Here is a 24,360-nt window from a genome sequence, read left to right as displayed (position 1 = left end):
AAGACATTTTCAGTTGTTTCACACTTTTTTGTTAAGTATATAATTCCACATGTGTTAATTCATTGTTTTGTTGCCTTCATTGTGAATGTACAATTTTCATAGTCATGAAAATGTAGAAAAATCTTTAAATGAGAAGATGTGTCCAAACTTTTGGTCTGTACTGTAGGTAGGTAGGTAGGTGGGTGGGTGGGTGGGTGTGGTATCGAGCTGCAATGTGTTGCAAGGAAGTCACAAAATTTGATCTGGATTTTTGTGACTTATGCAAAATTACGCTTTTCACCTTCAATGATGCTGCGGTGTAAAGGCCCCGTCACACTTAGCGACGCTGCAACGATCCCGACAACGATACGACCTGTCAGGGATCGTTGCTGTGTTGCTATGTGGTCGCTGGTGAGCTGTCAAACAGGCAGGCTCACCAGCGATCAGGGGAGCAGCGACATCGTGGAAAGAATCTTTCCACGATGTCCTGCTCCGGTTACCAGCCTGCTGAAGCAGGAGCAGGCTGGTAACCATGATAAACATCGGGTTACTAGGGGCACACACGCACCTAGTAACCCGTTGTTTATCATGGTTACCACTCTGCTACGGTGAGCGGGAGGTTACCGCTCACTTTAGCAGGCTCGTAACCATGATAAACAACGGGTTACTAGGTGCGCGTGTGCCCCTAGTAAACCGATATTTATCATGGTTACCAGCCTGATCGCTGCTCCCGCTGGTCACACACAGCGATGTGTGCTGACCAGCAGGAAGGCAACGACCAAAAAATGGTCCAGGACACTTTGCAGCGATCAGCGACCTCACAGCAGGGGCCTGATCGCTGCAAAGTGTCACACATAGCGACATCGCTGGTGAGGTCGCTGTTGCGTCACCAAAACCGTGACACAGCAGCGATCTCGCTATGTGAGACGGGGGCTTAAGAATGGCTTGCAGCAATATTTGGTTAAACAACCATTGTCTCAGTCAAGTACAGTCATGGCCAAAAGTTTTGAGAATGACACCAAAATTATATTTTCACATGATCTGCTGGCCTCTGGTTTTTATTAGTGTTTGTCTGATGTTTATATCACATACAGAAATATAATTGCAATCATATTATGAGGACCAATAGGTTATATTGACAGTTAGAATGAGTTAATGCAGCAAGTCAATATTTGCAGTGTTGCCCCTTCTTCATCAAGACCTCTGTAATTCTCCCTGGCATGCTCTCAATCAACTTTTGGACCAAATCCTGACTGATAGCAGTCCATTCTTGCATAATATATGCTTGCATTTTGCCAGAATTTGTTGGTTTTTGTTTGTCCACCCGTCTCTTGATGATTGACCACAAGTTCTCAATGGGATTAAGATCTGGGGAGTTTCCAGGCCATGGACCCAAAATCTCTATGTTTTGTTCCATGAGCCATTTAGTTATCACCTTTGCTTTATGGCAAGGTGCTCCATCATGCTGGAAAAGGCATTGTTTGGGTGCCAAACTGCTCTTGGACGGTTGGGAGAAGTTGCTCTTGGAGGACATTCTGGTACCATTCTTTATTCATGGCTGTGTTTTTAGGCAAGACTGTGAGTGAGCCGATTCCCTTGGCTGAGAAGCAACCCCACACATGGTTTCAGGATGCTTTACAGTTGGCATGAGACAAGACTGGTGGTAGCGCTCACCTCTTCTTCTCCGAATAAGCTGTTTTCCAGATGTCCCAAACAATCGAAAAGGGGATTCATCAGAGAAAATGACTTTGCCCCAGTCCTCGGCAGTCCACTCCCTGTACCTTTTGCAGAATATCAGTCGGTCCCTGATGTTTTTTCTGGAGAGAAGTGGCTTCTTTGAGCAAGGGCTGGTTTCAAGGAGGGCAGCAAAGAGTCTCCGCCTCACAGTGCGGGCAGAAGCACTCACACGAGCCTGCTGCCATTCCTGAGCAAGCTCGGCACTGCTGATAGTCCGATCCCGCAGCTGAAACAGTTTTAAGATACGGTCCTGGCGCTTGCTGGTCTTTCTTGGGCGCCCTGGAGCCTTTTTGACAACAATGGAAGCTCTCTCCTTGAAGTTCTTGATGATGCGATATTGTTGACTGAGGTGCAATCTTTGTCGCTGCAATACTCTTCCCTGTTAGGCCATTTTTGTGCAGTGCAATGATGGCTGCACGTGTTTCTTTAGAGATAACCATGGTTAACTGAAGAGAAACAATGATACCAAGATCCAGCCTCCTTTTAAAGTGTCCAGTGATGTCATTCTTACTTAATCATGACTGATTGATCCATTAACACAGGTGTGGGTGTTGATGAGGACAGGGCTGGCGATCAATCACTAAAACGATGTTAGCTGCTCCTTTTAAGGCAGGACTGCAATGATGTTTAAATGTGTTTTGGGGGTTAAAGTTCATTTTCTGGGCAAATATTGACTTTGCAAGTACGGTAATTGCTGTTAAGCTGATCACTCTGACATTCAGGAGTATATGCAAATTGCCATTACAAAAAATGAAGCAGTAAACTTTGGAAAAATTACTATTTGTCTCATTCTCAATACTTTTGGCCATGACTGTAGTTCCTGTGTAAAAGGCTAATGCACATGGCGTGGGAGGATAAGTTATGCTGGGTCATCAAAGAACCAGGCAAGTAAACTGTCTATACTATCTGCAAAACAAATTAGCAGTTAGACATTCCCAATGACTATCACCTATATACACTTGGGGGGGAAAAAAGGTATTTGATACACTGCTGATTTTGCAAGTTTTCCCACCTACAAAGAATGGAGAGGTCTGTAATTTTTAACGTAGGTGCACTTCACCAGTGACTTTTTTTTTTTTTATAGATTGTATCATTTTTGCATAATTTGCATGAAACGTTTTTGATCACTTACCAACCAGCAACAATTCTGGCTCTCACAGACCTGTTAGTTTTTCTTTAAAAAACAACACTAATTCTGCCTACTTTGCACTCATTACCTGTATTGATTGCACCTGTTTCAACTCGTTACCTGTATAAAAGAAACCTGTCCACACACAACTGTACATAAAACAAAAAAGTGTTCAGTTGCATCTATACCCAAAAGTTGTCCCTGTCAAAAAAAGTGTTCCACACACAAACCTTATGATTTTACTAGGCTAAGCCTTAATGAGCATGAAGGTAATTTAGCAGCACAACTTAGATGTTTTTAATATCAGCTGTAGTACACTCCGTTCATTCAGATCTTTTTACCAATCTTCATTTTTAGTCAATGCTTTCCTCTTCTCTCATGCAAAACTAATTATCCCCAAAGCAACCGCCATGCATTTTTTATTGATCGCATTTTGGGGTAGGCACGACCTTTTGATCTCCTGTTATTGCAATGTTGCGGCGGCCAAAAAAACCCGTAATTCTGGCGTTTTGATTTTTTCCTTGTTACGCAGTTCATGGGTCTGATTATTTTTATATATTGATCGGGCGATTCTGAACATGGCGATACCGAATATGTGTATATTTGATTTTTTTTATTTTATTTTGAACGGGGCGAAAGAGGGGTGAGATGAACTTTATTTTTTAAAAAAAAAGGGAAATAACATGTACGTCACAAGATCTATTTGAAAGGTTTTAATTTGTGCATTCATATGACTTAATGACTGCAAAAAACACTCCATTGTAGAATGACATTTTCTTAAAGGCACATGTAATATCAATGCATAGTGTACCATCCTAAAAATACTCTAATATCCTTACAAAGTGCTTTAGCAGCCACTTACAGCTATAGCAAAATATATTTACAATCTAGAGTTTAAAATCATAATTTGCCTAAAAATAGTTCAAATTTGTAAAAAAAACAAAACAAAAAAGACATTCTAAAATTAGTGCTTCTCTTCAGCTTCCATCTGTGACATACCCTGGCATATAATGTCTAGTGATTCCATTAAACTAGCAGTTATGTACATGATGTGGTGGTTTAGCTTGATAATCTGTCAGTTATGATACTAAAAGCCTTGTTTGCTCGCTGCCGTCTTACTACATAAAACAATCAAATAGAAAAAAAAAATGCACCTTAAAAGCAAAGTATCTAAAATAAACAATATTTAATACAGCGCAAGGTTCCTGCTCATATTTCCCCATCATCATCAGACTGAGGCCATTCCCTGCGTATTATGGAGATGCCCATCATGCAGATAAACTAGATTCTGTATTGGCGGCAGCCAGGGTTATTAACATTGATATGCACAAAGTGGTAGCCGGTGACCTCACGGAGGTCTGAAGGGCTAAAGGCTTCGTGATTTAGTGAGGACAGTGGATTGTCATGTGCTACTTGTTTCATAAAATGAGTTGTGATCACTGGGACGAGTCTCTTTAAATTAGGCCATCTTAAAGGTAGCACAGAATGACTGTTCAAACCAAGTACAGGCGCTCGGTGCACCCTTGGTGTGGCCAAACATTTAAATGTACTTTCCCACCTGCTTGTTTTCTTGACTCTCCCTTCTTTGATTGACAACGCTGGCTTTATTGAGCCAGAGAATGTCAGAGATCGATGGAAAAAAAAAAAAAATAGGTGGGAAAGTGCACTTAAATGTTTGGCCACACCAAGGGTACACCGAGTGCCTGTACTTTGTTTTAACACTCTCCCTTTAATAATACACAGAGAGTAACGGGTACCAAGCAGAACCAAAAATAGCCATGACCACCTTCTAACTTTTTTTTTTTTTTTATTACGCCAATTCATACTGAACGAAAGATGTGGCAAGTTTGCAGCACCACAGCTTCTGTGCATATATGTGTCTCTATAACAGACTACGAAAAACCTCCCCGCACAAAGTTAGTCTATTTTGCGATTATACTCCCAATCATCCGTCTGCTACGTTTTGGTAGACATTCTATGTAGTGCACAGAATGAAGAGTATGACGACAGACTACACTACATTTGTTTGTAGTCTGTTACCGTGGAGATATAGATTTGCATAGTCCCTATAGACATAACAGTACAGCAAAAGCAAATTTTCCTTTTTTTTTTCCCTTGCTGGAAATGGGGTTTAAATATGACTGAAGGATTTGAAATACTACTCGCCACATATGTCCCTCCCTTCTGTGGGGTTCGGCTAAGCTGAGAGGGGTCACACAACCCTTTCCTGAATACAGCAATACAGTTTCTAAAGAATCTGTGGACCCCAGAGCCTGGCACATGTTAAAGTAGGTGTATTTAGTGGGTATGACTGTGCCCACTACTTCTTTATACAGGTGCCCTAATCTAATGCCTGCCCTGGTGACGTTTCAAGACATAATGGTCACCCCAAAATGATATGACTTAGTTGCATGGAAATCTCAGCAATGTCTCTCATGGTATAATGAGGCTGCTGACTGTGCATCATCTAGTTTTTGGAAAGTCCAGATACATAAGGAAATATGAGCAAGGATCTTGGCCATACACAACACATATTTTACTAGTATTTGATCTCAAAACAAACAAAAATACAGAACATGAATCTTTTTACTGCTGGAGAACGGCCCGGACATTCATTCGCCGGGTCTGTCGGTCAGCAAAAAGGCAGAAAAATATATATATTTAAAAAAAAAAAAAAAAAAAAAAAAACAACTTCAGACTTTGAGGTACAGCTACAATTAGTGTTACAATAGGATTATAAAATATACAATATTATCAAAAATATTTATACATTCTGTTACACCATATTGCATTTAACCTCAGATGCGCAAGGTTTAGAAATCCAGTGGCCCACGTTAGTGTGTTTATCAAAGGTGAAGTTCTCGTCGGTGTTCACGTGGTCAGTTCATGGTGCCCACGAGAAGGGAAAAAAAAAATCACAAGTTCCATAAATACGTATGAGTAAGAAGAACATGGCCGCAGCGAGTATCATCAGCATAGGGACATGCCCCTTCTCAGGACACATGAGGCGGCCTAGAAAACACTTCATTTATGGTTTCTTTAAGGAACACTGCCATTTAAAGGGAATACAAAACCTTAGTGGAGAATATGAAACAGAGATAAGGAACAGGCAGATAATATATGTGTGTACATATATATATAATATCTAAGTCAATGCATATAATAGTGGTGTTGGACACATATCTGCTAGAAATGGTACTTAGACCAATCGGTAAAAATATACAAAACCAAAAACAAACAAAATCCAAGTGGTCAATAATAAAAAACGGTGATATAGAGATGGTAAGCTTTATTAGAAACACAAGTAGGTGTGCAGTGGTAATGTAGGAGACAGGGGCACACACAAAATGTCTAAAAAATATATAACAATTGAAAACATTAAGAAGACATGTAGAAAGGGATGCTACAAGGTACAACTGTATGGATATACTTACTGGCCTTATAGTCACATATGAAGAGAGAGTATCTGTTATAATAACTTACAAAGTAAGTAAGGTGCTGAAAGTGCATAAAAAAAAGGATACACATACATATACCTCAATCAGGATATCCATTAGAAAAGGAATCTGCTATGTCATAGAAACCAGTTAAGGAAATAAGAGGGCTGAATATGCACATCAGAAAGTGTATATACACACACACGTGCATGCGTGTCAGTAAAGGTATCTATTCGCATCGAAAAAATAGAGTGCTGAATATTAGATATAGTGCAGATAATTCATATGGAAGTATACCTGTGTAGGGTCCCAGGAAAAAGCGTGGTGTCCACCCCGACGCACGTTTCAGGTGAACTCCTGACGAAGATATTTAGCGAAACATGCATTGGGGTGGGCTCCACACAGGTATACTGCTGTATGAATTATCTGTACTATATCTAATTACAATGTTTCTTATGTATACATGGTGCTGTGGTTTTTCCACACCTTATATACTTTGTTAGCTACTATGCCTTAAGTAGATACGTTCGCTGAGATATATATATATTATATGTGTGAATGCCTTCTGATGTGCACATTAGCACTTTACTTACCTTCAATGAGATATACATATATATTCACCTTCTGCTATGCACATCAGCACTTTAGTGACCTATAATGAGATATATATAAATGTGTGTACCTCTGACGTGCATATTCAGCACTTACACATACATAGTTTTGTTATACACTTCCTGCACCTTGTCGGTTATTATAACAGATACTCTCTCTTCATATGTGATTATATGGCCAGTAACTATATCCATACCACTGTACCTCGTAGCTTCCCTTTGTACGTGTCTAATTTTTATATCTTCAATTGTTATACATTTCTTATGCAGTGTGTGAACCTGTCTCCTACATTACCACTGCACACCTACTTGTGTTGCTAATAAAAGTTTTTTTACTATCTCTATATGGCCATTTTTTATTATTATTGAACACTTTGAGTTGTCTGGGTTTGTTTCTTAATGGAGAATAGTAGAATTTAAAATGGAATATTGGTGTAATTAATGGGAAGTCATTTTTGGAGCAATAAGAGGAATCATTGCAGGTTGTAGTTCACCTCTATTCCTGTATTAGTGTGTCTGTATATGCTTCCAGCCACCACAGTCCATCTAGCTTTCTATCAAGATGTTACATTTTTGTTGAAGAGAACCTGTCATTACGTTCCTGCATATGGAAGTAGTCGGTGTGGCTGTATAGGTGCTTGTTCTGCAATAAAAATGATACTTTTTTGTAGAGATCTGTTGCGCCAGTCATGAAAAACCTATTGTAGAATGTATATATGCAAATCAGGATGGAAGAGCATTGGGGGAGCCAGTGCACTTTAGCAGCTTCTGCCAAGGAAACTGGCACGCCCAGAGTGCACTTACAGCCTGATTTGCATATGGCCTCCAAGCCAGATTTCTCATGACTGGTACATGGGATCTCTCTATAATAGGAGGCATCATTTTTATTGGTGGACAAATGCCTATACAGCAGTAACCCTAGATGTAAAAATAATCAGATCACAACGAGAAGCTGGTTGCTACAGGTTACAGCGCACGGCACCGGGTTGTTTAATAAGGCATCTAGTGCAGACATTTTTATGAAACCTGTGAGACCAGTTTCTAACTATGCTCGTGAAACTGTCAGCTCATCTACAGCTCTGAGCATATTTCTTGCATTGGGCGGTCCCCCATCGCGGTCCCCCAGACTCCTCGACCTCAGAACCCTCAGGGATATAGAATGTGTAGTAGGAAAATTGCCCATCAAGTAAGAAAATGAAGGCTGAAATACAGATCTGTGTTAGTGAAGCTCAACCTACACTGACTTATAGGGAGGATATGATGGGTCTGTAATACAATATTCGCTCGCTAGTAAAATTGTGCTCCTGTCTGGACTCCTGGATAAAGCCTTCTGCTGTGCCTGCCAGCTTACCGGGTACAATCCAATGCCACCACAACACCCCAGGGAGATGGAGCTGGCTACAACAGCTCATGAAGCCCTTGCCTCTTTCCACTAATGAAATCATTGGCACAGGAGCCAGGACGCCACCACTAAGATACTACGTGGTATCAAAACTGGGAATGCTGAAAGGCAATGTATTTGGCAAGAGACTTTTTGGTACGCTCTGAGTGATTCTCAGCCGGAAGCTCACAGTCTTCGAGAGTTAAGGCATTACTAAGTTATGAAGATTACTGGATATTCACAAAGACAAGGCATCTCTTGCTGGAACAAAGGATGACAAAATGATGCATCGGCTCTATGAAGGTGACTAGGTGGTGCCCCAAGACTTGAGACCACACTGGATGAGTAGTGACAGGTGTAATGCAAAGCACAAGACATGCGGGTACGGACTGACGACAAAACCAACTGCAAATGATGTCCGGGAATTGTTCTCCAAAATGGACGAGACTGCACAGAGACGGACACATCCTCACGTGGTCCTGTACAACGATAAAGACACAGTGCCTGCTGTAGCGGAATAACCAATAGCAGTGTCTTATGAAGGCACCAGTATGATTAGGATTGTGTTAGAAGACCGGACCGGTCTACAGAATACAGTGGACAGGATGCTTAAGCTGATCTTAGAAAAATCAAGACCTTAATAGCAGACATTTTTGTATTGCACCATGTTTCACCCAGAATCTCTGTTCTAGAGGATGCACCAGCTGCAGACAGTGGCGCATTGGATATAAATAGGAAAAAAGCCCTTATTTCGAGCAAACACAAAAAGTGATTTCGGTCCTTAGAACTGACGTGCCCAATAGTCCGGACGTTCCTCCCATTACATATCCCCCCCCTTCGTGATTTGATGAGCTCTGGCATCGAGAGGTTTAGTGTTCTACATGACCGACATTCCTAATCTTACAGACATTTCTTCTGCTTGGAAAGCGATAAAATTAAAAAATGAAGTTAAAATTTAACAGTGTTCTATTTCTCAGAGAAAAAAAAAAAAAAATTCCAGAGGGTGAGCTGCTTTAACTGGGGTCACACGCTCCGCAGGATCTTTAGCCGTAAGTATTGTTAAAGCATCATTTATAAACCGATGTCCGCGGGTATAAGTCACCGCAGAGAACAGACTGCGGGCCCCGAATCCTTGTGTCCAATGGACCCGGTGTAAAGTTGCGTTCCAGTGCTCAGTTATAAAAAATATTACGGGCGTATGTTGGAAGTGGCCACTCTTCTATGGAGTTCACATACATATATATATATAATGAAAAGTATTTTAAAAGAATCTTCATGTGTTTTAAAAAATAAAATAAATTGGGAACTGAAGATGGCACAAAACGGTGAAGACTGTTTCTGCTTTTCTGTAGTCGTCGTGTCGGCCAGTTCCCTCCAGTTTCACAGTGTCCTCCCTTCTCAACACCAATCTGCAACATAGTCAAAATCTCTGAATGCTTCCTGCTCCTCTTCCGAAAGTAACCTGGGCTCCCGGGGAGGGGTTAAAATTGGGGCTTCTGAGGTAAATTCATCATCAAAATTGCTCACGTCTTCCCGTCCTTTGATTGTGGGTACAAAAGGAGGCTTCACTTTCTTTGCCAACAATCCCTGCCAGTCTATATGCTGCAAAAAATAGGAAACGGCATTAATATTTCCATAAATGTAGGATCTCAACTTGCTTCAAAAGTCCAGGCAGAAAGCCACATATTGCTTTATCAATCGCACAAACAGCTCCGCTTAGGAAAATGTTCGATTACAGGAAGACAAAGGCGAGCAAGATCTATGCCCAGTAATGAGTTATCAACGGCAGCAGACGTGCCAGTCTGATGAACAGCTGAAAAAAAAGGGGTCTAAACAGTATAATAAATCAAGGACAAAAATGGGCCACACTCCCTCCGTGTGAGAATAGTCTGTAAAAAAATAAAATAAATAAATAAAAAACAAATAATGAAATCGTACCCTAAAAAAAGCGTGCTTCTTCACATCTTCTGCATCCTTCTCACTTGCTCCCAGCCTGCGTTCTGGATTTCTTCTCAATAGCTGAAACAGTTCAAAAAGGTCTTAGCAAAAGTTGTTACGTATTCATAGCCCCTATTGAAATGAGTCCCATAGGAAAGTGGTAAAAGTCCCAAAATATCATGCACTCAATCAGGTTAGAAAGCCCCAACTGTAATCTTAATATTTTTTGCTTCAACATGAGCATTCTCTAAAACCTAAGCCGGAGTAGATGGTGTTTGGATTGCAGAAAGCCTCATATGGAAAAGAGAACCCCATGCGTATCACCACAGAAGGTGGCCTCCTCAGGAGATCTATCCACTGATCATTACCCCTGGGCTCCTATTTCCCATATGAGGATTTTCTATGAGCCAATTTCCCTGGGTGATTCTACACATGGCACTTTTATTGCACATAGCTATTACTTATTTTCTTTTATATATTCTTTTGATACTGCATTATTTATTGACAGTACATCTGAATTGCACCTTTTTCTTTACTGAATACTACTTGACATCACTTTAGGAGTAGAGTCCATTCATAATTATCTTGGATATCCAGCACATTTACATGGCTATTGGGTATCATGCTAGTCATATGTGTTATATCCCAGTGCCAATTTTTGGCCTAGGAAACAAATTATGGTGCAAGAAGCACAATTCTAAATATATTTGTCTTGTCTCAGTTTTTGTTGCAACCGATCTTTTGTACAGGTCTATCCTCTTTTTTTTTTTTTTTAATTGCACTTGCCTTACATGTACTTTGCTAGCGCTCCATCTATATACTGGTGGTGCCCGCTCTACTGTTACTTTTTGGTACTGGATTGCAGGAAGCTTCTCCGGCACCAAATGGGAGATGGGATAAACAATATGTATAAATTGGAAACGGGGCTCTGATTACATGTTACCCAAAAATACCAGGACGTTAGTAACTTACTCTTCTCATGATAGAGATGGCTTCTGTAGACAGGAACCGCGGATATCGGACTTCATCATTAACTATACTGTCAAACACCTCCTCTTCATCATCTCCAGGAAAGGGGGACTAAACACAAAAGATAGTGACGGTTCTGGTTAAGGAAACAGCCCTAAAAGCAGTGATACTACATAACACTATTTATTTTTCCCTAGCAGATAAGTGAGAAATCAACATTTCTTCTTAGGGGACAGCCAAGCACACTCATTCAGATGTATCTCCCACCATCTTTACTGCTTCACCAGGAACAGGGGTTATTCACTTTTATAAGTGATTGTTCCCCCTACTATAATTTCCTAAACACTGAGGGCATGACGGCACGGTTGGTACGGCTATCCACTGAATGTATGTTCAGACATCGTGGTGTGGTATGTACAGTACAGACCAAAAGTTTGGACACACCTTCTCATTTAAAGATTTTTCTGTATTTTCTTGACTATGAAAATTGTACATTCACACTGAAGGCATCAAAACTATGAATTAACACATGTGGAATTATATACTTAAAAAAGTGTGAAACAACTGAAAATATGTCTTCTATTCTAGGTTCTTCAAAGTAGCCACCTTTTGCTTTGATGACTGCTTTGCACACTCTTGGCATTCTCTTGATGAGCTTCGAGAGGTAGTCACCGGAAATGGTCTTCCAACAATCTTGAAGGAGTTCCCAGAGATGCTTAGCACTTGTTGGCCCTTTTGCCTTCACTCTGCGGTCCAGCTCACCCCAAACCATCTTGATTGGGTTCAGGTCTGGTGACTGTGGAGGCCAGATCATCTGACGTAGCACCCCATCACTCTCTTTCTTGGTCAAATAGCCCTTACACAGCCTGGAGGTGTGTTTGGGGTCATTGTCCTGTTGAAAAATAAATGATGGTCCAACTAAACGCAAACCGGATGGAATAGCATGCCGCTGCAAGATGCTGTGGTAGCCATGCTGGTTCAGTATGCCTTCAATTTTGCATAAATCCCCAACAGTGTCACCAGCAAAGCACCCCCACACCATAACACCTCCTCCTCCATGCTTCACGGTGGGAACCAGGCATGTAGAGTCCATCCGTTCACCTTTTCTGCGTCGCACAAAGACACGGTGGTTGGAACCAAAGATCTCAAATTTGGAATCATCAGACCAAAGCACAGATTTCCACTGGTCTAATGTCCATTCCTTGTGTTCTTTAGCCTAAACAAGTCTCTTCTGCTTGTTGCCTGTCCTTAGCAGTGGTTTCCTAGCAGCTATTTTACCATGAAGGCCTGCTGCACAAAGTCTCCTCTTAACAGTTGTTGAAGAGATGTGTCTGCTGCCAGAACTCTGTGTGGCATTGACCTGGTCTCTAATCTGAGCTGCTGTTAACCTGCGATTTCTGAGGCTGGTGACTCGGATAAACTTATCCTCAGAAGCAGAGGTGACTCTTGGTCTTCCTTTCCTGGGGCGGTCCTCATGTGAGCCAGTTTCTTTGTAGCGCTTGGTTTTTACAACTGCACTTGGGGACACTCTCATAGTTTTCCCCAATTTTTCGGACTGACTGACCTTCATTTCTTAAAGTAATGATGGCCACTCGTTTTTCTTTACTTAGAATTTGTATTATGGCAAGAAAAAAGAAGCTAACAGTCTATTCAGTAGGACTATCAGCTGTGTATCCGCCTGACTTCTACACAACACAACTGATGGTCCCAACCCCATTTATAAGGCAAGAAATCCCACTTATTAAACCTGACAGGGCACACCTGTGAAGTGAAAACCATTTCCGGTGACTACCTCTTGAAGCTCATCAAGAGAATGCCAAGAGTGTGCAAAGCAGTCATCAAAGCAGAAGGTGGCTACTTTGAAGAACCTAGAATATAAGACATATTTTCAGTTGTTTCACACTTTTTTGGTAAGTATATAATTCCACATGTGTTAATTCATAGTTTTGATGCCTTCAGTGTGAATGTACAATTTTCATAGTCATGAAAATAAAGAAAAATCTTTAAATGAGAAGGTGTGTCCAAACTTTTGGTCTGTACTATGTACTATAATATATACATATATATATATATATATATATATATATATATATATATATATATATATATATATATATATATATATATATATATATATATATATATATATATATATATATATACACACACACACACACACACATATGCATATTATATATACATACACTCACATTTTTCTTTTTAAGCAATTTCAACTACTCCTCAATCGAAATCTCTGAATATATACTTAGCAAATGCCAATCACCACTTCTGAAGCGAGCCCCCCTTTAAGGAAGGAGTACAGATATTGGCTAGTTTTTATGTAACCCATGCGTTAGTAGCACAGTTTACCACTTACCTCCCCAACAAGCATCTCATAGATAAGGACACCAAGTCCCCACCAGTCCACCGCTCTGGTGTATGACGTTTCTGTAAGAACTTCTGGAGCAAGAAACTCAGGTGTTCCACAAAAAGTACTAGTTCGATCTCCAAATCCCATTCCTAAAAATTAAAAAGAGAAAACAAAAAAGTCCTTGGACCAGATTCTTCATTTGTGTTTTATTAAGTCACTTTTCTTGTGGCATTCATTCACTCATTTTTGCGGCAAATTTATCAAAATTGCGCACGCTGCTTATGAATTTTGTGCAAAATCCAAAAGGCTCTATTTTTATCTTTAACCTGTTTTTGCAGCTATTTAGGGCAAAAAGTTGTAAGTTCTACTAATCTGATGCAAAATTTGCACCAAAATTTCAAGTGTAATTAAGATACACTCCTATTTTTTAAACAAGGCGCAATTAATGAATTAGCCGAAAACAAACCCCACACTGATGAACATAGAATAAAACAGGCGAACCCAGGAGTTAAAGGGGACAAAGTCCCCAGTAAGTAGGGGATATCACAAACGACTACCTTCACATTACTGCTGCAGCAATCACTGATCGATACTAGTGATTGGCTGCAGCCGTCATATGAGGGCAGTCAGAACATCACTGTAGAGCAACCAGCAATGAAAAAATGCCGGCACAACTCCCAGGGCAAGAGCGCTGAAGCGGCCGGCTATTTACCCAGTAACTTATTTTGGTATTTCAATGCATCCCCCCTTGGACAACCCTTTTAATAATAAATTCTTCTGTACAAAGAAGTGCACACACACAAAACACCACAATACTGAATCTACATTTTAATAACCATAAAAATAAAAAATCCTGCTACAGTGATTACAATCTAGGCACCGTACTTCACATTCTGACTATGGACAACAGACAACCTGGAAATAAGGTGTAGTTTACCATTCCCGTGCAGTGTCTTACCTTCTTTGCAAAGACCAAAGTCCGCGATTTTCACAAATCCTTCCGTATCCAACAGTAGGTTATCCAACTTCAAATCTCTATTGACAGTCAAAGAAATATTGTGAAAGGTGAAAAAAAATGCAAACAACCAACATACATGGTTCTGAAAGGAAAGAAATAATGCCGCTGCTATGCACGTATTCCCATATTCATACAAGTTTATTTTTACTAGAAGGGAATCTATCAGCAGGTTTTTGTTATGTAGTCTGAAAGCAGCATGATGTAGGGGCTAAGAGCCGGATTTCGGCAATCTATCACTTATGGGGCTGCTTGGTGCAGTTTTGATAGAATCCCAGTTTTTTTTTTTTGTTGTAGAAAGCAGTGCTCGGAATGCGGAGCTGTGTATAACCCCGCCCACGTCCTTGATTGGCAGCTGCTTGTGTACACGGTCAGCGAGCTGCCAATCAGTGGTGGGGGCGAAGTTACACAGATCAGCTGGACTGTCTGGCGCATGACACCTAGTCCGGCAGTGATAATCTCCTACTGACAAAATATTGATTGTATTGAAACTACAGAACACAGCATAATAAGTGACACATTCCTGTAATCAGGCTCTCTGCCCCTACATTATGCTGCTGACATGTTCCCTTTAAAGAATTCTCATGTGAGCTATAAAATGCTGAGCTTGGAATAACTTCTTCCATCCAAAACCACTGAAGATGAATTTACGGAAACAAAACAACCTAGGGAGGCTGTGCTACACAGTTTCCGTTACTCCCAAATTATAGGAGTTCCCCTTTATCAATATATTAGTATATTATAGTAAAAAGTAAATATGGCACCTACAGGACAACTATACATGAATACTTATAAGTCCCCACCAGCTTCTCTGTACACACCATTTGTCTGACTACTAGATGCAGACTGTACAGGGACATAAAGAAGTTAATATGACTAAGTACTACAGAGATGCAGCGGACTTCGTTGTATAACAATGTTTTCTACCTAAGAAGTAATGCATCCAGAGAAGAATAACTAATACAAGATCCAACAGAACATGGCATCACTGACAAGCCTGAAGTGTAGGAAGGCAGAGAATAACCGGATACAATTTCTATAACTCGAGGGTTGTGCACGGAGCCATAACGTGGCACGACAACTAAAATATCACTTTTTTTTTTTAAATTATTTTCTTCCTTGTAAATTTAGGTTCACTTTATAGTTCGCCTATACAGACACAGATGTGGAGAGATGTAGCTACGGCCACTTACCGGTAAACTATCTTGTGTTCATGTAGATACTGAAGGCCGAGAACCACACACGCTGCATAAAACCTGAAAACGAGAAGCAAGAATCTCAACAGAACAGTCTTGGTCCCAAAAAGTCAACTTTCTAAAATGGACACATTTAGGCATCTGTATTACAGCTGTAATTCCCAGGTACGGATCAGAAGCACCTTCAGGAACACAGAACCCAAGAGAGTTCAGACTATTAATCCTTGGTTAAGCCGGGACTTGCAGCCATAAAACAGACGCTAGAAGTGCAGCTGCATTGTGGTTACCAGAAAAGTGCAAAAACTGTGCGGCAAAGACTAAGATCCTAATTAGCAATCCATTGCAATAACCCCTTTCATGATTTTTTTTTGAAACGTTCAAAAATAATTATTTTTAGTTTTTTGTGGCAAAAATTTCTGCAAACTGCTTTGGGGAGATATTTGTCTCCTGAAGCAGTTTTTGCAATAACAATGAATAGTGATTGTTCAGGTGTTTTTTTTTGGAGCAGAGCAACGGCAAAAGACCCCTTAAAAAAAACAACTGTATGCATACCATAGTGCATTTTCATTTAGCTGCAATCACCACTGGGTGATTTTCCGTTTTTTTTGCTCCCCTTCTTCACAGAGCCATTAACTTTTTTTATTTTTCCGTCAATATGCGGGCATGATTTTTGCAGTACAAGTTGTCCTTTTGAATGGCACCATTCATTTTACCATACAGTGAAAAAAGGAAAAAAAATTCCAAGAAAAAAAAAAACCTCCACAATTGTTTTTTGGAATTTTTATTCACCATGTTCACTAAATGTTAAAAATGACCTGCAAATATGATTCTCCGGGTCATTACGAGTTCGTAGATACCAAACATGTATAGGTTCTTTTTTATTTAAGTGGTGAAAAAAAATCAAAAGTTTGTAAGGAAAAAAAAAGTCGCTATTTTCCGAGACCCGTAGCGTCTCCATTTTTCTGGATTTGGGGCCGGGTGAGGGCTTATCTTTTGTGCACCGAGCTGCCATTTTTATTGATACCATTTTGGGGTAGATATGAAGTTTTGATCGCCTGTTATTGCAATGTTGTGGTGGCCGAAACAAAAACGTAATTCTTGTGTTTTCATTTTTTTTCTCGTTACGCCGTTTACCGATCGGACTAATTTAGTTTATATTTTGATAGATCGTACATTTCTGAACACAAAGATACCAAATCTGTATTTTTTTTTGTTTTATTTTGAATGGGGCAAAAGGGGGGGGGGTGATTTAAACTTTTATTTTTTTTAAAAAAATGTTTTTGTTTTTTTTTGTTGTTTTTTTTTTTACTTTTCACTTGCTTCACTAGTCTCCTTAGGCAACTTGAAGCTGCGATCATCCGATTGCTTGTGCTGCACATAGAAGGGCTTCAGCACTGCTATGTGTAGCAGAAATGCTCATCTGCTATGAACGCCAGCCTCGGGCTGGTATTCATAGGAGATCTGCAATGACAGGCACAGATCTTCTGAAGACCCCTGGCTGTTATGACAATTTATTGGTGCCCCACGATCATATGACAGGGGTGCGTCTTGTGACGCGCTTCTGCCGTAGGCAAGTTAAATGCCGCTGTCAGAGATTGAGCGAGGCATTTAACATGTTAACAGCTACCGGTGGATCGCTGTTTGAGGCACAGGACAGCTGATCACATTAGCCGTCATGTGAAGAGAAAGATGTGGGCTCAGCGCCGGAGCCCGCATCAAAGGCAGGAACACGACCGATGACGTATCTATACGTTATTGGTCGTGAAGAGGTAAAGTCAATAATCACTGCATGTACCTACACGCAGCTGTGATAGGCGACCAAAGCCATACTGGTGACCGCTTGGATCCAGCAGCATTTTATAGACCGCTCTAGAAGCATTGTGTGTATAGGATTGTATTCTGGCAATATAACCACACAGGGCTACACATTGCATATGTGCGCTGGGCATTGAATAACGTACGAGAGGACTTACACAGCTCTGGGTTCAGAGAAGACATCGGTGTGGATGTGCATCATTAGATCTCCTCCAGCTGCATACTCCATCACAAAACAGACGTGATCTTTTGTTTGGAAGCAAGCGAACAGATTCACCAAGAACGGGTGCCGCACGCTATTCACAGTTTCGAAAATACGCTTCTCGCACATAAGGCTAAATAGGAGGATCAAAAAGGAAGGTACATAAGTGACAAGGGGGGAACAAGATTCGTACAATCTGTAACCACAAGGATAATAAATATGAGAGAAGCAATTATTAGATACTATAGATATATATCCAGGCGTTCAAGACAATTTATATCAAACCAAAACCCTTTGGTTACAGGGTTTGCAGCCGGAAAATTGCCTTTCAGTCTTTGCTTTCAACATTGGCAAAATAGACATCCACAAGGGGGCAGTATGGCGCTCTTCTATTTTGTAACCCATGGAGCAGTAACATACAAGGATACGTGGATGGTTTATTTTTATTTTTCCTCTTTTCTACCCGAATGCATTCAAATACCTGTCCACTTCATCACGGGCTACGATGTCTCCTTTCTTTAAGGCTTTGATGGCAAACATCTCATTAGTGTTCTTGTACTCGGCCAGCAGCACCTGAAACACAAAGCAGCTGTAAATACACCTAGTACAAGCAGCATCGCCCAAATCCACTGCACCAGTCAAGGAAACATACTTTTCCAAAATGCCCCCTGCCCAATACTGCACAGCACCGGAAGTCCTGGAGACTGAACTGAAACCGCTGCTGCACTCTGCGGGGAAAGGAGGAAGAAAATGAGAAATGACCCACAAACAGCAGAGGAGCCCAGCGAGACCAACCCTATAATAGAGAAGTCACTTTACCGTCTGTCCTCCGTTTCTTGCATTGCACTATAATCCAGATCAGACACGGTGATCTGCCCTTCATTCATCAAGTCCGTGGTGGGCTTTGACGCTACGCTGTTTCTGTTATTTGAGAACTCATGATTTGGTCCTGCGTCCTGTATGGAAATGAAGATCAAATCATGTCAGCAAGGTGGTGAGGACCTTGTGGCTGTGGCTGCCAAACGCCAGAAAATTAAAGGGGTTATCTGGTGAAAACAAGTTATCACCTATTCGTAGGGCAGGTTATAAGTTATTGATCGGTGGGATCTGAAAGCTGGGGCTTGCACGGATATGGTGGAGTGCAGTGCACACTCAACCGCTGCTCCATTCATTCCCTATAGGCCTGCTGCGCTCTGCTTTTCCCAGAATCCCAGAGAGAATGAATGGAGCTGCAGTCGGGGGTCCCATCTGTTTCTCCATCTTTAACTGGGATAAAAAGTAAATTCATTATCAGTGCGGATCTCAGGAGTCGGACCCCCACTGATCACTAACTAATCAGCTATCCTGTCGATAGGAAATAACTTGTTTTCACTGGACAATCCCTTTAAGAAAACCTATCTACAATTTAAAACTTTATTAAAACTGAGCGTCAGCTCTCTGTACATGTGTTATATACAGAGTACATTAAGTATTAACTAAAATAGACAACAGTCCTGCGCCTTTCTTAAGTCTACATTGTGCTGTTCCTCGGTCATTTCTCTTGGAAACGTCTCCTGGCTGTCAATTAGGGCTTATTCATATGGGACTGATCAATTAAATGCACAGCGGAACAAGCAGCACAACACTGCATTTCTTGCTAAGGATTTTGTAGGGGAAATACTGCGGATTGCCTCAGAGGGGAAACTCCCAGTATAAATTGTCATACTGCAGATTAATAATCCGAAAGTTGCAGAAGGAGAGTGGTGAGAAATTATTTCATGGGATCAGATTTATTAAAGCATGTAAGGTCTACCATAGAGCAGAGTCTACCATAGAGCAGAGTCTACCATAGAGCAGAGTCTACCATAGAGCAGAGTCTACCATAGAGCAGAGTCTACCATAGAGCAGAGTCTACCATAGAGCAGACCTCTGAACCAAGCCTGAAAACTCAAGTGTCATTGTAGCTATCACACAATCACAAAGGAGGACAAGAATCTCTTCACTTCAACTGTTCTACTTGTAATGAAGGAACTGTATGTATAGAGAACAAGGTATGGGATGAGAAATAATTTTTCTTCGCCCCAACTGGCGGGTACTTATAGCAAATGGTTTTGTGGGGGGCAGTTGGAATTATTTAAAAAAGACCTGTCACTTGATTTTTTTTTTTTTTTTTTTTTTAAATTTAAAGGACTACCTCCTACAATTGCCGCTGCAGATTCTGGATCAGTTTTTCTTTTTTTTTTTTTTACCTGTGCCCCTCCGTTCCAAAGTTATGTCCCCCGGTAATAACGGTGCAAATTTTCCCTTCAACCAACTGGGCATGAATCACAGAACGTCTCTGCGGTATACATCCAATTGGCTGAAGGGATCAGAACGTCTCTGCGGTACACGTCCAATTGGCTGAAGGGATCAGAACGTCTCTGCGGTATACGTCCAATTGGCTGAAGGGATCAGAACGTCTCTGCAGTATACGTCCAAATGGCTGAAGGGATCAGAACGTCTCTGCGGTATACGTCCAATTGGCTGAAGGGATCAGAACGTCTCTGGGGTATACGTCCAATTGGCTGAAGGGATCAGAACGTCTCTGCGGTATACATCCAATTGGCTGAAGGGATCAGAACGTCTCTGCGGTATACGTCCAATTGGCTGAAGGGATCAGAACGTCTCTGCGGTATACATCCAATTGGCTGAAGGGATCAGAACGTCTCTGCGGTATACGTGCAATTGGCTGAAGGGAAAGTTTGCACCATTATTACCGGGGGACATAACTTTGGAAGAGAGGAGCAAAGAAGAAAAAGAAACTGTCCTAAAATCAGTGGAGCAGCAATAGGTCATATTTTTCTTTAAAGCACTACTTCAGCGTTCTGTTTTTCCCACCGCTGGAGTGGTGCTTTAATTGTAAGTCTTGGTCATATACTCGCCCTCCGTCGTCTTCACTGTTTTTCGGCACCATCTTGTGAGTGCAACTTTTGATTGGTCGGAAGTAAGAAGCTACGTCTCAAGCTCTCAATACAAGCCTATGAGAGCAAGAATGAGACTCTCACAGACTTGTGAACAGTGACCTCCGCGCCGCTCCATGAAACACTGGAGCTCCCGGCAGTTCACAAACTGCAGAAGACAGAGCGGAGTGGCGGTGAAAACAAATGAAAACGCTGGATGGTGAGTATCAGATAAGGGGCAGGGGACTTGGATTTTAAGGACCACTCCAGCAGTGAGATAAAAACAAAAAAAAAACGCTGGAGTGGTGCTTTAAAGAAAAGTAGTGTATTGTAATCTATTACTTCAGGTTATTGTATTTATCTGAAAATTCTCTCGTTTTGCGGTTGCCTGTTAATATGTTCCTAAGCATACAGCTTGCTCTGCGCACTGTATGTCTCACCTGAGCTGGTATACTAGGTGTCTTTATTTCTGATGATGACGGATACAGATCCAGGTCTAAGGAAGAAGCCCGAGGTGGAGCTGTAGGCGGCTCAGGTTCTATTTCAAAGTTTAACTTGCCTATAGGAGACTCACTGAAAAACACAAAATTTGACAGTTCACGTACAAACTCACACTTTCATATATTACCATAAGGAAAGGAAAAAATAAAACAAATCACGTAAAACTATTTTTCAATTGTTATATACACACATTGCGGCGCCCCCTTTTGATTCCATCTTAGAACATCCCCCCAATGTATCCCCTGCTGGTGGTCATGTAGCACTGCCCAGTTCCTTCAACACGGGGGGCAGAGCGATTCTGGATATTGTGCAGCCCACATAATAAAAAGCGTTGCACTAGGAGTGACTTTATCTTACACCAGCACTGGACACACTAAATGGATTTTATAAGAGGAGCTCCCCAGATCTTACCCGACGGCTGGGGATAACTCTACATTCCTTGTGTCCACGACTGGTACAGAAGCCGGAACGGACACCTGGGGGCTGAATGTGCCGGAGTGATTTACTGTGGGGATCGCTCTTCTCACCAGTCGCCCCCATGTGGCGATGTTTATGTTCATCTGTGGCGCTCGGAGGAATGTTTTGCCTGCAAAACACCATAAACAAATCAGATCAACATTGGGGCAGAAAAGACAGGGAGCAAATATCTTAAAATGTCCTTGAAAATTAAATGCCAACGGTACCTTGTTGCTTTGAAAAGATCTTCTTTTGCCTCTGAAGTTTTGGTCGTCTTTCAATAACTGGATTGAAAAATGTTACCTGAAAAATGGGAAACAAAACTGAATCAGTAAGAGTCCCATAGCGGTAATCTCTTGCCATCAGTCCCATAGACAATGAATGGACCAGCAGAGCGTAAGCTCACGCGCATCTCCATTCAATCTGCTCACTGAATAACTGAGGCTCAAACCCCCATTAGGGTGTATTCACACATGGCAGGTGTTAATCGCTTCTGGCTTATGCATAAGGATTTCTACAAATGAAAGGAATAGCCATGAAAATTATTCTACAACCTTTTTCAGTTGGTGCGGTGTTGGGGTGTGCAATGAGCCGCACAAAAACAGCAAACTGACCAGCTAGTGCACATGAGCAGCTTTCTTCAAGGGTCTTTAGGTGTATGCAGCATGCAATATTCTGGTCCATTTTCTGGTCCAGAAAAGTGCATGTAATAGCAAAGCTCTCCTGTGCCAGTCCGTGATGTGGACGAGCACACGAAGGAGCGGACGTGACCTGATATTTGAACAGCCTCTTAAAACAGTTCAACGGTGATGAATATACGGTCCCGGCAGCGATCATACATTTATAACCCACCCATTGGAGGCTAATAAATTCAGTTTGATGGATAATCCCTTTAAGTGACCTATCACACTTGTTGCACAGGTCTGACATGGGTAGACACCTCTTCACAGAAATAATCTCTATATTTTCATTGATTTATGGGAAAACACCTTTTAACACTGTCTATAGGTAAAGGGCTTTCAGTAATCTGGCATATTTGCATGGATTTCCTTAAATGAGTCACCTTCAATGACACAAGAAACCCCAGAAACAGAAGAAAGGAGTATGTGCATTGTTCTCATAGTCCTACATAAATGACAGCAGGTGCTGCTGTGTGTGGGGGTGGGGAGATGCGGAGGACTTGTACTCCCAATTCTCACCTCTGCAAAGAGTGTGCCCTGTGGCTCCAGGTAGAGACACATGCCATGCCGTTGATTGTCCAGGAAATCCTCTAACCTCAGGAACTTTACTGCACACAGGGATCGCCAATCTCTCCAGAACACCGAAATCTCAAGTTCTCGGGACTAGAAAAAAAAAAGAAACCTTGTAAGATAAAAGTAACGGACATGTGCTACAGTGTACAATGTCTGCCCTAGAGGATTTGTCCTACATTTAGTCATTCATTACAAGGAATATTACAAGTAACTGCATTTTCCCCAAGGTAATGTTCTCAGATGCCATTTATTACATTCACAATTTGCTGTTCCATACCAATGACCGGATCTATGACAAGTGTGGTGGGTTTTACAACCAGTGATAGTGACCACATTTCTACCTTAAAGGGGTATTCCCATCTCCAAGATCCTATCCCAATATATAGCAGGCGTAATAATAATATTAGCAAATACCTCCAATTAGAAATGTAGTATAGTTCTTCTGATTCACTATGTCACTTACCCCATGTGCAGGGCACTGCAGTAGCTTAGGTATCCATGGTTACGACCACTTATACAGTGACAGACAGCTCTTCGTGGTCATAACCATGGAGGCCAAGGCATTGCAGTATCTCAGGTCCATGGTTATGATCACTAAGAGCTGTTTGTCACTGTATAAGTGGTCATATCCATGGCTACCCAAGGTACTGCAATGCCCCACACTTAAAGGGTTATTCCCATCTCCAAGATCCTATCCCAATGTGTAGTAGGGGTTATAATAATAATAATAATAGCAAATACCTCCAATTAAAAATGTAGTATAGTTCTTCTGATTTGCTATGTCTCCTCATATGCATTGCAGGACTTTAGGTATCCATGGTCACAACCACTGATATAGTGACCGTTAGCTAGTTGCTAGTGGTCATATCCATGGATACTTAAGGTCCTGCATGAGGAAAGAAAGATAGCTAATCAGAAAAACTATACTACATTTCTAATTGGAGGTATTTGCTGATATTATTATTATTATTACTACACCTACTACATATTGGGATAGGATCTTGGAGATGGAAATACTCCTTTAAGTTAGCGAAATAGCTAATCAGAAGAACTATCTTACATTTCTAATTGGAGGTATGTGCTATCATTATTATACCTACTACATATTGGGATAGGATCTTGGAGATGGGAATACCCTTTTTAACGTACTAAAAGTTCCAGCGCTTACACTTCTCATATATATTAAGACATGGGTCACAAAACGTGGCAGATAGAGCAGGGGACGAAAACTCTAAGCTGCAACTTTTGTAATTTTGTTTCCACCATTGTCACAGACCGATATATTCAAGATATTAAGTGTCAAAATTAGACAGTAGCAGTAATTTCTAAAGAATCCTCCACTGGATAAAGAAAAAAGTGTCATTGCTCTTATTGGGTACTGTGCTCCGCTAAAGCACTTCCCGTCAGACCTCTCCTTCATCCACCAACAGAAAGTCATCATTGTCTGCCATG

The 24,360-nt window shown here is 41.1% G+C and overlaps 1 protein-coding gene across 4 annotated transcripts in view; it reads right to left on the bottom strand.

Annotated features, from left to right (window-relative positions):
- Nucleotides 1–5,520: 5,520 nt before the first annotated feature.
- PKN2 (protein kinase N2) overlaps nt 5,521–24,360 on the bottom strand; it is a 124,416-nt gene continuing 105,576 nt past the window's right edge. For all 4 annotated transcript variants that reach the window (XM_073643166.1, XM_073643168.1, XM_073643167.1 and 1 more), the window contains exons 9-22: nt 22,855–22,998; nt 21,883–21,958; nt 21,611–21,785; nt 21,139–21,271; nt 18,600–18,736; nt 18,433–18,508; nt 18,262–18,353; nt 17,737–17,913; nt 15,761–15,823; nt 14,511–14,587; nt 13,559–13,701; nt 11,185–11,292; nt 10,213–10,293; nt 5,521–9,876 (exon numbers count right to left, since the gene is read on the bottom strand). In XM_073643166.1, the coding sequence (XP_073499267.1) occupies nt 9,673–9,876; nt 10,213–10,293; nt 11,185–11,292; nt 13,559–13,701; nt 14,511–14,587; nt 15,761–15,823; nt 17,737–17,913; nt 18,262–18,353; nt 18,433–18,508; nt 18,600–18,736; nt 21,139–21,271; nt 21,611–21,785; nt 21,883–21,958; nt 22,855–22,998 (1,686 nt within the window). In that variant the 3' untranslated portion in view covers nt 5,521–9,672. The remainder of the gene's footprint in view (nt 9,877–10,212; nt 10,294–11,184; nt 11,293–13,558; nt 13,702–14,510; nt 14,588–15,760; nt 15,824–17,736; nt 17,914–18,261; nt 18,354–18,432; nt 18,509–18,599; nt 18,737–21,138; nt 21,272–21,610; nt 21,786–21,882; nt 21,959–22,854; nt 22,999–24,360) is intronic.

The sequence above is a fragment of the Phyllobates terribilis genome, unplaced genomic scaffold (genome assembly GCF_046119375.1).
Source record: "Phyllobates terribilis strain yellow unplaced genomic scaffold, ASM4611937v1 Scaffold_8__6_contigs__length_399053987, whole genome shotgun sequence".
NCBI lineage: Eukaryota > Metazoa > Chordata > Amphibia > Anura > Dendrobatidae > Phyllobates > Phyllobates terribilis.
This window is presented reverse-complemented; position numbering and strand designations above follow the sequence as displayed.